This window comes from Zootoca vivipara, chromosome 1 (genome assembly GCF_963506605.1).
Source record: "Zootoca vivipara chromosome 1, rZooViv1.1, whole genome shotgun sequence".
NCBI classification, from domain to species: Eukaryota; Metazoa; Chordata; class Lepidosauria; order Squamata; family Lacertidae; genus Zootoca; species Zootoca vivipara.
In genome coordinates this window covers 69,450,805-69,467,403 of record NC_083276.1, presented here as the reverse complement: position 1 = coordinate 69,467,403, position 16,599 = coordinate 69,450,805, and the positions used below count along the sequence as shown (strand labels likewise).

General features: G+C 41.2%; 1 protein-coding gene across 3 annotated transcripts in view; it reads left to right on the top strand.

The window, feature by feature from the left end:
- The window catches only part of TUB (TUB bipartite transcription factor), a 124,636-nt gene that overhangs the window by 68,915 nt on the left and 39,122 nt on the right, over positions 1–16,599 (top strand). For all 3 annotated transcript variants that reach the window (XM_035119782.2, XM_035119805.2, XM_060275879.1), the window contains exon 2: positions 16,131–16,182. In XM_035119782.2, coding sequence (XP_034975673.1) covers positions 16,131–16,182 — 52 coding nt within the window. The remainder of the gene's footprint in view (positions 1–16,130; positions 16,183–16,599) is intronic.

Genomic DNA, 16,599 nt, shown 5'->3' with positions numbered 1-16,599 from the left:
TGAGTGGTGGCTCCTCCCCTATAGAAAATGTTATAATGTTTTTCATGTGTGCAATTGTTCAGCCTGGTTCTATAAGGGCTAAGTTACTTGCATCATAAACATCGAAGATAAGTATGTTTAACCTGCAAAGATCTAGCTTTTGAAATTACTAGCAAGTGCTTTTTATGAATAAGGGATAACTTAGTTGCCTCTCAGGATTGACAGCTGAGGTTGAGAAGCAACCTTGAGGTGGTTTCATCCTTGAGTCATTTGAATGATCTTGAGCTTTACTTACTGAAAACTGGCAAGATTGCAGGCCCTGCCACCTGTTGTGCACCCTTTGCAAAAGGAATTGAACCAGAAGGTGGAGAGCCATGATTTCCTGGTTGGTTTAGTCTAACCCTGTTTTTATGGTTGTGTTAAGTGTGTTGAGATATATTGAATGCTGCTGTGCATTCTTGACACTTGTTATTGATATCCATACTTGTTTTTGCTATAGCATACTTCAAGTTGTATCTACAGTATTATGACTCACATTGTGTAAGCTGCTTTTAGGCATAGTCTGGTGGGGAAATACCGTAGTATGTGAATGAATGACTCTTGCATATGTGAGTGCACTTTCCATACTGCTTATTTAAACACTAATATCTATTCCTGGTGTAATGCATGCTCATTTGAGAAAATATTGTACAGTGGTTTAAATTGTGAATGTCCTTCAAATGACACACACCCTTAATATTATTAAAAACAAACAAACCTTGCTTGGCCATGTAAATAGGCATGCTGCAGTAGTGAATCCTGCCCCAGAGTAATTAATGAGAAACACTTAGTTTCACTCCAAGAGGATTGTATTCCTCAATATTCAGAAAGTAGTCTGGGAACAATTGAACTTTCTCAATGTAGTAATTTTAAATGTCTGGCTTAATTGTCTGAAACAAAGGCTGTCCATCTGAGTAACCGGGACAACAGAAACTCTAGGCAATTTTGTTCTATTTGTAGATGTTGAGTCTTGTTTACTTTATTAGATTATATTTTCTTAATTAGCTAGCTCCTATAAATCTTCTGAACATAGCAGCGAGAAGAGCTATCAGTGGATATTAAACTCATTTACTTCTGTTTTCATTCAAGTGAATTTGCAAAATAGTCTGGAATGGAAACAAAATGACAATTGAATAGGAAGGATGAAGTATATGGTATATTATTACATGGTATATTGTGGGGTTTTGTCCTTTTTCCTGAATTAAATTTGGATATTTCTAAGAATGGAAGAAAAAGGTATTTATTGAGTTGTAGATTATTTGGGGAAACTACTAGGAAAAAACCCTGTGTTTTTAGATTCATTGATGCATGTTTACCAGACTTACATGCTTTAATTTTTCTATTTGTGATGGACGTGCTCAGCAAACTACAGTGGAGAATAAAATGTGTCTTTGTAGTAAGTTTAGTGGAACGATTGGCATAAAACTAGTTGAAATGCTCTTTGGGTAATCTAATATCCGGTTAACATGTAGTCTCTAGGGCTGTCACTTGATTTAGAAAAGCTTACCCAATTAATCAAATGAGTTTGTTAATTAATGTAATTAATCAATTAAACCTGCAGAATGCATGCATTCTGACAGTCTGTGTAAATGGATATATATTTACGAGAAATGATCAATGTAATATTATTTCTCTCCAGTGTTTGTTATTCAGAGATGTCTCACACACCTGCTACAGTGCTAATGTTAAAGTTGCCTGCCGCCCAACTTTTCCCTGCCCCCTCCTCTCTTTACTCCAGTTTCATGTGTTGAAGAATGGAGATCATGGTGGGAATGGCCTTTGCTACCGATGACACCAGTGATGGCTGCCACTCCATTTGTAGATGAAGCATCTGGTATGAGACTGGTGGCAAGCCAGCACTACTTCCGGTGGCATCTGCCACCACAAATTCCACTAGCTGTATTGAACTCACTCAGAACACTCCCCAATTCCACCATAGAATCATGCTAAATTTTGCATACTGCATTACTGGACTGGGACCACCCATGAAGTCCTGTTCCAGCCCAATGGCAGCATTCTCATGGATATTGAAGAACTATTGTCCTCCACCATGCCAGAGACCAGCTTGGTCAAGGATGCTGCTGGGCAACAGGATGATCAATAGGCCAGCAGCACCCTCAATCTCTCTCTCTGGCCCAATACGGGTACAGAGTTTTTTAAGCCCACTCCAAGGATTTCTGGTGCATGAAACAGTACTGCAATGGACAACACCCTCCTTCATCCTCCAGTCTAGCCTGGTGCTGTACTGACTACCCAGGTGCACACAGCTGAGATAGGTCAGGCCCACCCAGGTCACTCATCCAAGTCTTCTATATATGTTGACATGAGGTAGAGTTCATTCCTTTTTAGTATTATTGTCATCCTGAAAGACACACCTCTTCAAAAAAAAAAAAAAAACCACCCACACCTGTTTACAAAAAATGGCAGGAATTTTTGCAATACAAGTTGCAAAATTTGATAAATAACTTCCAGCTGCCCACAAAGCCATGTAGCATATCTCCTTTGTTGCATCTTTGTAATTTAAATCATTTCTACTGGCTCCGTTGTAAGCAACCAGAGCAATTATTGTTATCTGCAGGAAAAAATAGATTTAGACAGAACAATGGAAGTCATGGAAATATGGGAGGGGGAAAAACACTGAAATAGATACTTCATAGAACTAATGATGCTGTTGTGATGCACTTGTGTCCTGCTAACTCAGGAAGTAAAGAAAGATGCTGTACTGTTGAATGCTGGTTTCTAGCTCAGGGTGTCAAGAGTCTCCAAAGAAAGAAAAAGTGTTTTGTCTGTCTGTCTGTCTGTCTGTCTGTCTGTCTGTCTGTCTGTCTGTCTGTCTCTCTCTCTCTCTCTCTCTGTGTGTGTGTGTGTGTGTGTGTGTGTGTGTGTGTGTGGATCAGTCTCCAAAAATGTTTGTAAAGTTCTCTGTTTTAGTTTTTTATAAGTCAGGGTCAACACCTTGAATGTTATTTAGAAGATAATAGGAATCCAGGGCAGACACTAGCTGCTGCCTACCCCTCTCATCTAGTGCTTAACAATAGAATAAATGGCATAATGGGCTTTTGAAATTCATGTGGTGTGTTTTTTCTTCCTGTACAAAACACTGCTGGAATAATGCTGGCAGGCCTATCCAGTTCAATTATCTGTTTTAGAAAAGCCTATCATTATTGTGATTATTTTGTATTGTTTTGCAGTATTTTATGCTGTGCATTGCCTTGATATTTATGCTTGTGGGCAGTATAAAGGAATTAAATGCAAATAAATATGACTACAATGAAATTAACACAATGACTTTTTAAAATTACAGGTGTGTGATTAAAAATGAATGAGTACTATGTATGTACTAATTAGTATTAAAAAGGAAGCAATGAATTGATGGTGAGTTTGTTTTTCGGCAATACCAAATAGATTTAGTCTTACAGCAGAACCCCATATACACCCTGATTTAAATGCAATGTGATGTACAAATTGCAAAGTATTAAACTTCTTGCAAATTACAATCCTAATTAAGATTTACACAGTGTTAATACTTCTGGTGGCAAGACAGGGCATGATTCTTAGAACATTTCACTCTACTTATCACTTCTGTATTATTATGGAATTCCACAAGCATCAGGCTATCCTTCTGACAATTTGAATTTCCCCCAAATTTGTATTGTGTAAAAGAATCTTGGTGATATGTGGGCAGGTGCTACCTGGGAGCATAGCACAAATTGGAACTGTATTCCAAAATGGGGTTTTAAAATAGAACATAAAAGATTATTATTCATAAAATGAATGTGTTCTTAAAGTAACAATTGACTTGGAGTTTTAGTGAGACAATTAAGGTCTGTAATCCAGACCAAAGTTAAAATTAAAGGGTTTTTTGGGGGGTCTTGAAGTCGGATCCCCAGTATATTGCAGCAGTGCTTCTTGGATTATACCAAGAAAGAGGAGCAGTGATATGAGAAGAGGAGCATTTGTGTTCAGTTTGAATTCCGTTAATGTGGGAGAGAATTTGGAAGGAAAAGCAAATGTGTGTTCTAGTTCAGTGTTTGTTTCACAATTACTCTGGAACAAATTTAAAACAAAACTGATATAAGCTTTGTGTGTTTATTTCTGGAAGGCTCTATGGTTAAAACATTGGTTTTCTGTTTGGATGCTTGCAAAACATATCTGTATCTTCCTGTTTAGATACAGATATATGCTCCTGACGGAGAGGATGGGATGAGAAAGAGTGTTTCAAGTCTGCCTAAAGCAATACCATCTGTCCTTGAAGACACATTCCTTAAAGTGTTTGGGGACAGAATGTGGTCACTCAGTGGAAAGGGTATATCACTCTGAACATGTTCCGAATTACTTCTATTTATTATTGTTTCATATGTCCTGTGATTTAACTTGAGGATTGAAAATAGATTTCTTGCACTGAGCTCTGGCATCCACAAATTAGAACCTTCTCTGAAGACTCAAACAAACAGTGGCTGTTCAAAATAATAATGTTTTTCTCCTTTGCAGGAGAAGCCTGTAAAACTTGACACTGTACACCAGAAGCAATGTTGAAAATGCCCCAGTTGGGAGTAAAATAAATGAATTCACATTACAGTATATGGGGGGGAAAAATGCTTCCTCCATCGCAGCAATGCACAAACATTATAGACAGAAGATTTGTGAGACTGTCAAAATATAATATCTTAATCTAGCCCTAAACAGAAAAAACATGTATTCTGTTTGAAGCTGTATTCTAAAAGCAGGCTTCAACAAACAGAGTTCAATCCAATGATGTATCACTCTACAAATGTGTTGTGGCACTGCTCTAGTCCTTATTGTACTTCCATTGAGCTTTGATCACTTAAGTAGGTTTGGGTATGTATAGTTAGCACATTCGTTCTGTCTTTGTTGTTTTCGGGCTTTGCAACATTATCTGAATAAGAATTGGTATAATCCAAGAAGCACTGCTGCTTCTGTGTGATGTTCATTCACATTACCATTCCCTCACTTCCCTTATATGTATCTGGTTTGCGGGTAAGCATGAAAGACTTTGGACTATGTAAACTTCAGGCACAACCATGGTATACCTAGTTTGTGAAAACCTTTCACTCTTTTCCCCTTCTGGTGTCAAGGAATCATTTCCCCTTCCTGTCCAGATGTTACGGAATCTTCACAATCCAGATGATGAGAATCTGCATACATTCCAGCCCAAAGCAGTTTGATTGGTACATCCTGTTTCTAGCTAAATAGGTGACATCCATTGTAGCATCAATAGGCATCCACATGTGCAACAGGGCCTTTTTCTTCTCCCCCTATTCACATACCCTTCATTTGTGTTGGATTATCCTCTGGGGTGAGGCATGTTGGGGTGGGAAGCAAATGGGAGAAGAGGGGAGACGATAAACCTGAAGCCCCATTTTTCAAGCAGATTTCCAGTATCCCCATTTGAGTGAGAATCACTTCCAGGTGTGTTTCTTGCCACATAGAGTTTTGGGGATACAGTATCTTTCCCCTATTGAAGAGTTTTGCCATCCATGTGACAGCTGTGAAATGAGTGTCATTTTAGCTTGTAGAAAAACCTGGAAAATGGTTTTCTGCCTATAGTATTTTTAAAAAGCCATGTTTGGTTTTTTTTAAAAAAAGATTTACAATCCCCCTCATGGCTTTTTGTATTTTTATTTTTGGGTTTCTAATTTTCTTTTTCATTATTATTAAAAGCATTTCTAGACTGTTCGTTATCCATGCAGATACCAGGCTGGTGCACAATAGGCATGGATGAAATTAAACATTCCACAAAGAACAGTACAATACAAGTATAATAAGGGGGGGGGGAACCAATTAGATGCAACTAATAATAATTAGAGCATACTAAATGCCAACTTTAAAATGCCTGGGCAAATAGATAAGTTATGAGCTGGCACGGAAATTCTACACATGCTTATGGACCAAGCTAGAAGTGATGTTTATAACAATTTCCTGATGTATTCTCAGAAAGAAAGAAAAAACAGCCACAGGTGTGCATGTTGTCATCATGGAGGATTTTTGTTTTAACACTTAGCCCCTATTTCAAACTGGGTCCCTCTTCCCCTGCTATTTGACTTAGTAGGGAAGCTTCCATGAAGGAAAATAAGGCTGCACCCCTAACTTCACTTGGGCTTACTTCTGAGTAGAGATGGTTAGGACTGCACTGTAAGCCTATCAATGACTACTGCTCAAGATGGGTATATATTACCTCCAAGTGCAGAGGTGACGTGCCTCTGAACACCCCACTTGCCTGGGATCATGAGTAGTTGTGGTCTGTTGTGGTCATGCCTTACTTGCAGGCATCTGGCTAGACCTCTGGTCTGATCCCAAAGGGCTGTTCCCAAAGGGCTGTGTTCTGAAGAGCTAAAGCCAGGATGGAAGCAATAACTAAACTCTCCTATTCTTTTCATATGCATTTATTGCTGTTGTTTTTTATTCTTGAGAGCTATATTGCCAGCTATGCAAATGTAAAGGGACGTGGATGGTGCTGTGGGTTAAACCACAGAGCCTAGGGCTTACTGATCAGAAGGTGGGCGGTTCGAATCTCTGCGATGGGGTGAGCTCCCATTGTTCGGTCCCAGCTCCTACCAACCTAGCAGCTCGAAAGCACGTCAAAGTGCAAGTAGATAAATAGCTACAGTGGGAAGGTAAACGGCGTTTCCGTGTGCTCCTCTGGTTCGCCAGAAGCGGCTTTGTCATGCTGGCCACATGACCTGGAAGCTGTACGCTGGCTCCCTCGGCCAATAATGTGATGAGCGCCGCAACCCCAGAGTCAGTCACGACTGGACCTAATGGTCAGGGATCCCTTTACCTTTACCTTTATGCAGTACAGTACCTAAAGCATCTGTACTAAAACTGTTCAATATAGTCTAGCCTAGGGAAATCATAGCAAATAATATTTTGGCTCATTTGACCCTGGAGAAAGCACTCAAATGTTCTTTCAGGAATAATCCATTTGATAATCCTCCACTTCTTGGTGTGTATATTGGATTGGTCATCTAACTCTTGTCCGTGAGCCAAGGATTTACTGGTAGTTCTTTGTTTTTAGTCTGTTGTATTCCACATGCTCTTAGGAATGCTTTCATTTTTTGGGGGGTGTACTGCATTCACTTCTTCCTGTGTCCATCACACAAGATCATGGCCACTGGTCCCATCACCTCCTGGCAAATAGAAGGGGAAGAAATGGAGGCAGTGAGAGATTTTACTTTCTTGGGCTCCTTGATCACTGCAGATGGTGACAGCAGTCACGAAATTAAAAGACGCCTGCTTCTTGGGAGAAAAGCAATGACAAACCTAGACAGCATCTTAAAAAGCAGAGACATCACCTTGCCGACGAAGGTCCGTATAGTTAAAGCTATGGTTTTCCCAGTAGTGATGTATGGAAGTGAGAGCTGGACCATAAAGAAGGCTGATCGCCGAAGAATTGATGCTTTTGAATTATGGTGCTGGAGGAGACTCTTGAGAGTCCCATGGACTGCTAGAAGATCAAACCTATCAATTCTTAAGGAAATCAGCCCTGAGTGCTCCCTGGAAGGACAGATCGTGAAGCTGAGGCTCCAATACTTTGGCCACCTCATGAGAAGAGAAGAATCCTTGGAAAAGACCCTGATGTTGGGAAAGATTGAGGGCACTAGGAGAAGGGGACGACAGAGGACAAGATGGTTGGACAGTGTTCTCGAAGCTACGAACATGAGTTTGACCAAACTACGGGAGGCAGTGCAAGACAGGATTGCCTGGCGTGCTATGGTCCATGGGGTCACGAAGAGTCGGACACGACTAAACGACTAAACAAGACACTGCATTCACTTCTTCCTGTGTCCATCACACTCTCTCCAAATCTGTGGTGGAGACTTGGGGGAACCCCCTAGAACAGATTTGGGGGTAGGGGAAGAAGTTTCATTGTGCAAAGACAAATCCTTGCCTAGTGGATATATTTTATTCGATACTGCTCCATTTCTGGTTTGTGCAGCCCACATTATTAGGTGTTTTCAGCCTTTGCTGTTTTTCCACGTGCCTTTTGCAGCTGTTGAAACCTGGTTTTAGACCAGCTTGGCAGTGGATCTCTCATGTGGTTCTCGTCTTGGCAGGTGAGAGTGGGAAGAAAAAGTGTCTGCCTTTTCTCTAAGCCCACAAATATCCTGTACCCTAGCTTTCACCATTGCTTTTCTTCTCAGTAGTTTGTGTGTCCCTGCTGGAGAGGTTTCCCTTCATGGAAAATGCTAATTACCAATCAATAAATTTATGAGGAAAGAGGAAGGAGGCCGGAATAATCATGTGTATCTTTGGGAGTTTGCCATTAATTTTTGTTAGTATCTCCTTGGAACTGATAAAGCAAGTTGCTTTGATGCAAGGCCCTTTACGTTGAACAAATCTTTCCATTCATTGGCAGCGCGATCTGTGAGAAAAGCAAAGATGAGCTGGCATGTTGACATTTTGGTCCTGTTTGCTGCACAGCTCTCAGAAAGGAGTGCTGCTAAAGGCCAGAGTTTTTGCTTGTTCAAATGTTAGTACCAGGAATGGTGAAGGAAGAGAGACAGTTGCTCCCCACTCCTGCTTTACAAGTCCAAAATTCTGTATATTAATCCCAGCTGACAAATGTTGAATATATACCAAACAAGACTTTGGCATTTATAGAATGCATATAACAATTCAAGGAACAGGCCCTGCAGTCAGCATTTCAAGCAGCAAACTAATGAGATCGTTGACAGCTCACTCTGATTTTTTTGAAATGGTTCTGTCTGTGTGCTTCTTAGGCAAGTGAACCTCTGTGGAATAAATTGCACTGGAATACTGTGTTCAAATGATAGTGCTCCGCTAAACCACAAAGAAGCATGTAATGCCAGCATTATAACAGTGTTTTGTTTTCTACAGAATGAAGTTCAGTTTTGTCATGACTTGGGCTAGTAAACCGTTACATCTCATGCTGTCCTATTCCAATCCACTGCACTCTCAACAGATTTTCAGCACACATGACTTCCCCACCCCCCTTCTTCATTATATTTAACCCAGGACGTAGTTACCATGTGTGGCTTTGTTAAACTGTAGTTACTCCTTGGTAGTGTCTTGCTTTGGTCTAGTAAATACAGTAACCCAGGCTTCCTCAACCTTGGCCCGCCAGATGTTTTTGGCCTACAACTCCCATGGTCCCTAGCTAGCAGGACCAATGGTCAGGGATGATGGGAATTGTAGTCTCAAAACATCTGAAGGGCCGAGGTTGAGGGAGCCTGCAGTAACCCCTGCATTGCCATCTGTCAACCCAGAACTCTTGTTGTCCGTCTCTTTAAAATCTCTATGGTAACAAGAAAGCACAACAGTTGCTGGGCTTCCTGTCCTGTTTTTTTCACTGGTCCCTTTGCCTTTCCTCCTCCTCCTGTGCTTGTGGTGGTAAGTAGGACTTCAGTTTTGCCCCATAGCAGATGGAGGCAGCGGCAAGATGAAGGGGCCAGTGGGGAAATGAGGTGGAAGGAACATTGGTTGCATCTTCTCCTCAAAGATTGCCTCTCTCCACATGAGAGAACAGCACTATGCCCCTGCCTGGCAGCCTAGTTGGCTCATTAGATCTACACAAGGCAAGACACGCCAGATCTTCTGACACACAATGTCACATTCCTATGGATCAGGCATCCCCAAACTTCGGCCCTCCAGATGTTTTGGACTACAATTCCCATCTTCCCCAGCCACTGGTCCTGTTAGCTAGGGATCGTGGGAGTTGTAGGCCAAAACATCTGGAGGGCCGCAGTTTGGGGATGCCTGCTATGGATATTGCTTGCTGCAATGCAGAAGGCCAGTATGTGAATCTGTCCTAAAGTTTAGAGTGTAGAGTGGTACCTCGGGTTAAGAACTTAATTCGTTCTGGAGGTCTGTTCTTAACCTGAAACTGTTCTTAACCTGAGGTACCACTTTAGCTAGTGGGGCCTCCTGCCGCCGCCGCACGATTTCTGTTCTCATCCTGAAGTAAAGTTCTTAACCCAAAGTACTATTTCTGGGTTAGCGGAGTCTGTAACCTGAAGCATCTGTAACTTGAAGCATCTGTAACCCGAGGTACCACTGTATTCTGTTCTCCTCAAAATACAAATGCAGCAAGTTTCTTAGAAGGGGTTGGCATGCAACACTTGCTGTTTAAGAAATGACAATAGTGCTTTCATCTCTGTGTGGTGCTGCATATATCTATCAATATTTGTGAGGATTCTGTGGTTGCCCTCCCCCCTTTGCATTTGCACTCCCGCCTTTTATCCTGACCTATTGGATTGTCCTTTTCCTTGCACACAGAGTAAACCAAGCCTCTGTCACGGAGCTGGCATAAGTGATGCTGAACTCCTAGCACAGAGGGGTTTGGCCTGTAACACAATTTGAACATGCCATATGTCAGCTCAGTCATCGCCTCTTCAGGCTGCTAAGAGTATTTCAAAGCCATTTCAAAGCAAAGCACCACAATAAAAAAAGCAAGAGTGAAACTGTTTTTCATTTCTTACAGCACTCTCAAGCATCTGTCTGAACCTTACTACAGCAGTATGTTGACATTTGAGTGACCTTGTGTTTCTCTCTAGGAGATGGAAGCCCAAGATGAATAGTTGCCCTTCCAAAGTTATTTCTGTCATATTCAGAATAAACACTTTTAAACAGCTCTTGAGGCTTTCCTTCTAGAAAATACTCTGATTAGAGGATCTGTCAAATAAGGGACATAGCAACTACTATTGCCTGCTTGAGTAGCATCCTCAACATATTCTCAGACAAATTTTGCAAACAAAGGGGAAACTTCAAGGGGACCCTGACAGCTGTTAACATTTCATTTATTTGTTTGTTTATTGTATTTCATTTTCCTTCAAGGAGCTCAAAGCTCTCTCTCCCCCCCACATTTTATCCTCACTAAGCCCTCCAAGATAGGTTAGGATTAGACACAGCAACTGGCCTGTGGTCACCCAGTGAACTTTATGGTTTGAGTGGAGATTTGAGGTCCTAGTCCAACTCTCTGGCTACTACACCACACTGCCCCCATTCTGCCATGCACCTCAATATCTCATCCAGTTCCCCCCACATCTTTTTTGACTGTCCACATTTTGCCTCATGATGTTTCTTGGTACCAGGGCTTTCTGTGCCCCACAGCTTCTTCTGCTTCCATGGCAGGTGGCATTTGTGATCATCCTCCAGCCCTACAAATGATGGGGAAGATCAGTGCTGGGCACTTTGTTCCAAAGAAGCCACTGTGAGGGCACAGCAGAATCTTCCTTTTATAACTGCACACAGGTCCACCCTACTTAACGTGACGTTGGTTTGGATTGTATAACAGCTCCTTGTTGTCTTTGCTTCTTTTTGCTTGCTGCATGAACTCAGCTGCCATGTGGAATGGTCTGAATGAAGCAGCCTCCAGATGGTGTCTGTAGTACGTGCCTTGGTCTCAGTTTCATATATCAGTATGGAATTCACCTGTGGGGGGGATTTTAAAATAAGCTCAATTTGTGCTTGATACACCATCAGTTCCTCATGTTTTCATAAGGAGGTGGCAGCTCCAGGGCTTTGCAAATGAAAAAGCTGTGTGGGAAATGTGATGTAGGATATGCCTTTGTGTCTCATATACTGAAACACCACCTACATCTTGAAGTATGAAAATGTTTCTTTTTAAAAAATAAAATAAAATTTGAAGGGTTTGTTGAACCATCTTAAGAATGTGAAACTTGGGAAAGTGCAGTGGGTTTAGATTGTAACATAGTTTAAACATTTATTGCAATATTTTTTCTTAAGGGGGAATTCCTGACAAAAATATTTTGACTGAAGCAAAACCACTCATTTACTGTGAATAAATGTTAGCAAAACAACATATTTTAAATGTACACCTAAGAGCCCATTAAAGTTTGTTCTAGATCACTGAAGTTGTGCTGTCAATTCCCATTGACTGTAGTGGGTTTGAATTAGGCATTAAAACCTCAAGGAGGCCAACGCTCAGGTTTGGCTAACTCTCTTCAAGTGTTCTCTGGAATGGCATTGGAGTAAAAAACGGGTTAGGAGATGTCAAAATGAGGTGGTTGCAAGCCTCTGCAATATACTTGTTGTGCTATAGGTAAAATTCACTGCTCCCTTTCCATTTATGTGCTTAATGGGCATCTCAGGTTGGATTTGAATGTATGTACCTTGAATTGTATGTGGTACAAATATAACTTGCACTCCCTTTATATACATAAGCTAGAGGCCCAAGGGGCAAATATTCCATATATTAATGCAACCACCTGGTTCCTAGTCAAGTCAGACATCCACAAGGTAGAATGAAAAACAGGCCCTGCATCTTTGATTCAACACGCAATATTGTAATTTTAAACAGAATTGTGTTGCAGAATTAGTTCAAGGAATCTTATTTTACATTGCATGCAGAGTGTGTATGTGTAATACATTCATTTTCCTCTACTAGAAGCTATTTGTAGCATCCCTAATATAGCTAAGTAATTTGCATTATGAATGAAATGTCTATTCAGTGAGTGGATTCTTATGACAGAGAAGCATGTAGTAGCCGCAGGAACTTATTGCATAATGTTCATAACTATCTGCAGCTTCCGACTAACCAGCCAACCCCCAGACTGCAGACCTCCCACAGCCGCTTGGAAAGCTGGAGAAGCAAGGAGCTGGTGGCAACAAGCATAATTGTTTGGCCAGGCTCTAGACTGCTTCTTCCCCATGTCATTATGGGCACTACACAGTAAGCTTTTCAGTGGGTACCACATGACTCTGCCTGATCTGATGAAGAGGGCAAAACATGCCTTGCCTGAAGGAAATTTTGACTCGTCACAGATGATGACCTAATTACATCTTAAATGCCAGTTAACTCACCTTTAAAAAAGAAAAAGAAAGAAATTGTGATAATCAATGGCACTTTGGGTGAAATGGAAAGGTGAAATCTGAGTTTCAATGTAAGGAGTTTTAGGTTATACTGACTAAAGACTTTTAGGCTACATCAGCTTGTAAATGGACAGAAAGTGGTCCTTTTTCTTCAGTGGTTTGTAACGAAAACAACAGTAAAACCCGAGGTATGAGTGTAATTGGTTCTGGAAGTCCATACTTAACCTGAAGCGAACTTTCCCATTGAAAGTAATGGAAAGTGGATTAATCTGTTCCGGACGGGTCCGTGGAGTACATAAACTAAAAGTACTCAAACCGAAGCGTTCTTAAACCGAGGTATGACTGTATTGCAGAATTTCCATCACTTCTGATGTTACAGTATTATACGTGATGTTAGATGTAGCTCCCAATAAAGCAATGTGACAGTCTTCTTCACCTTTTATTGCTAGAGAGTACAAGCCACCAGTTGTATTAGGAGACCCTGCAGCCTGGATCATCTCTCAGTGTATGTATGTTGCAGTGGTGGACTTTCGGCTTTAAATTTTTCACTGGTGCTCTGTGTGACACCCAAATCTGGCGCCTCTTGCTTCTTGCCTTTCATTGTTCGTCATTGTTGGGCACTGCCTGTGGCACCCTCTTGGCTCAGCACCTCCTGTGGGTGAGCCGGTCATCTCCCCTAAATCTCCCTCTAGTAGGTTGCCACATTGCTGAGGGAGGATCTGTGTCAGCTCTATCGACCAGACCCTCACTTAAGCGCTGATAAACTCTCTCTTCTCAGAACTAGCTTTGTGGAGGTTTTCTGAAGATAGAAACCTGTATTTTTAAAATGACAAACATCCCTTTATTAGTGACTAATTTGACCCACCAGTCACTGAATCCCAATCTCTGCATCAAGAAGTCCAGGAAAATGAAATCAAGGGCCATTAGTCACTAGCTCAAGGCAGAATGTCTGCCCCTTTGACAATAATAGTGGGGTACTGGCTTCCCTGCAGAGAGTGACCTACTAAAATAATAGAAATGTACGGTACTTGAGGCCCAGTTCTGACCTCATTTTTGCCACTGGATACAAACATTAAGCAAGTCCATAATCTTTTACAGGAAATCGTTTGGGAACTGATCAGCTACTTAGCAGTGGAGATTTGCTGTTTGAGAAATGTAGTATATCAGCACTAAATAAGGTTATCTAAGGTGCTGCGGAAGATCTCTTGTGACCAGGATAGCAATAGCTTATAAATCTGGTGCTTGTGTAAATATATCAGAGCCCTCTGGCAGGCAGGTTTGAGGTTAATTCAATTCATTACCGGCCATTCTATCCCTTTGCACTCCCAGCTTGTCATATTGAATGTCAGAGAGAAAGAAGTCCCATTAATCATGCAAACACTTGTCTGCGGCAAAGCTTTGCGTTGCACAACTATGGGATGCACCAGCCCTTTCAACAAGGTGATGACTCTCTGGGCCAAACCAGACGTGACGTGGGAGATTTGTGAATAAGATCTCGCATGTAGTTAACAGCTGATCTGCCATACAGTTATTTACTCTTGTAAAGTTTGTGATTTGATTTTTCGCACCATTCTCTGGATTTAACTTTGAAGTGGCTAGGTGGTATTCATTCACCAAGTTGTGTTATTTCTTACATTTTGTTAAGACTTGTCTGTTTCAGAAAGCCCTTGAGTGAACTGTCATCTGTGCTAGCTCTTTTAATATATTGCTATTATATATTGCTCTTTTAATATATTTGGCGGATTCTGGAACACTTTATCTTTATCTTTGCTTTTTTTAATGGCTCAGTTTGGAGATTCTCTCTGTGTGTATGGTGGGATGTGTGTGAAAGATTGCCCCTTGCAACCATGCCTACAATGCTATCATTCCCTGACTCTAACACCCGTACACTCACATGTTTTTTACTTATTGATTTTTTTTTGCCCTGCCCTGCCTCCCCCAAGTTGCTCAGGGTGGCATATTTTTATACAATTTAAAAACAAGAAACAAAGCAAAAACATTCTACAGTGGTACCTCGGTTTATGAACACAATTGATTCCGGAAGTCTGTTCATAAACGGAAGCGTTCATAAACTGAAGCGAACTTTCCCATTGAAAGTAATGGAAAGTGGATTAATCCGTTCCAGATGGGTCCGCGGAGTACTTAAACTGAAGCGTTCATAAACTGAAGCATGGGTGTAATTGGTTCCGGAAGTCTGTTCATAAACTGAAGCGTTCATAAACTGAAGCGAACTTGCCCATTGAAAGTAATGGGAAATGAATTAATCCGTTCCAGATGGGTCCGCGGTGTTCATAAACCGAAAATTCATAAACCGAGGTGTTCATAAACCGAGGTTCCACTGTATAACAGATCAAAACGTTCTGATAACACTTACAATTAAAAACATATTTCCATCCAATGATCTCAATGTTACCTTAAACAGTATTCTTAAGCCACCAAATGTTTGAAAACAAGAATGTTTTTAATTTCCCTAAAAAGTTAATAATGATGGGAGACAAGCACACCTCACTAGAGAGGGCATTCCACACCTGGGGAAGCACCACTGAAAAGGCCTTGTTTTGCTGTGGTTAACTTCATCCAAGTGATCCAAATATTGAAGAGCAAGGGTTTGCACCAGGATGTCAATAGTGACCATAAATCTCTTTCCGGCAACAACCCTCTCCTGGTTGCCCACAATGAAATGAGAGATCCTTCTTTTTTCCCTGAGTATTCCATGCACTCCAGAGGGTTTTGAGATGTGGTGGTGGTGGGGATAAGCAACAGAGAGAAGCTCTGGCACACACAGACAGAACTTGGTGGTGGGGAGAGGTCATGTGCCAGGCTTTAGAGACACTTGGAATATTGCTGCTTCTGAATGTCTTTAGGGAAGGGATGGTCAAAGTTTGTGATGGCTACAAATAAGGTTGTGTAATGCAAAAAAAAAAAAAAAGGAATCCTGTTGCAGAGCGTGCACAATACCTATGAACTACTACAGTGGTACCTCGGTTTATGAACTTAATCCGTTCCGGAAGTCCGTTCTTAAACCGAAACTGTTTTTAAACAGAGGTGTGCTTTTCCTAATGAGGCCTCCTGCTGCCGGTGCCCTTCCACCATTCGGATTCCGTTCTTAGACCGAGGTAATGTTCTCAAATCAAAACACTATTTCCGGTTTTGCGGAGTTTGTAAACCAAATCGTTCTTAAACCGGACTGTTCTTAAACCGAGGTACCACTGTATATAGAAGAGCAAGGTTTTCTTCTGTGGTTAGACGAGTAAATTCTGCATTTATTTATTTATTTATTTATTTATTTATCTTGGCAGTGTTTTAGATGATGAGAGCAGCAATCTCCGACAACAAAAGCTTGACAGACAGGTGAGTTTGTAAAACTTTAATTGCACTTCATTGGTTATTTTATGTTGATAGCTGGAGCTTGCTTCAATTGATTTGTTTAATGCTCAGCGTAGATCTCTGTTACCCTGGGCTGCAATGTTGATACTAGTTTTCTAATTTGTCCTTGATACAAAATAATATTTGGAATCTGAACTTGAAAATCAGATATCCCATCCTCTCATTTTGGGCCCAGTCAGCATTTTCACATGTTCCATAATCAGGCCGCATTCTCCAGGTTAGGGGTGTGATGTATGAAATTACTTTCAGCCACCCCTGAACAAGCATGGGTCACTTACGTGGTCTGGTGCAAGTAGTTAATAGTATGTTTTCCAGAATCATCACTAGCAATTGGCTGCAGCCTGCTTGCTTTGTGCTTCTCAGGGCTGGGGCTGGGGACTG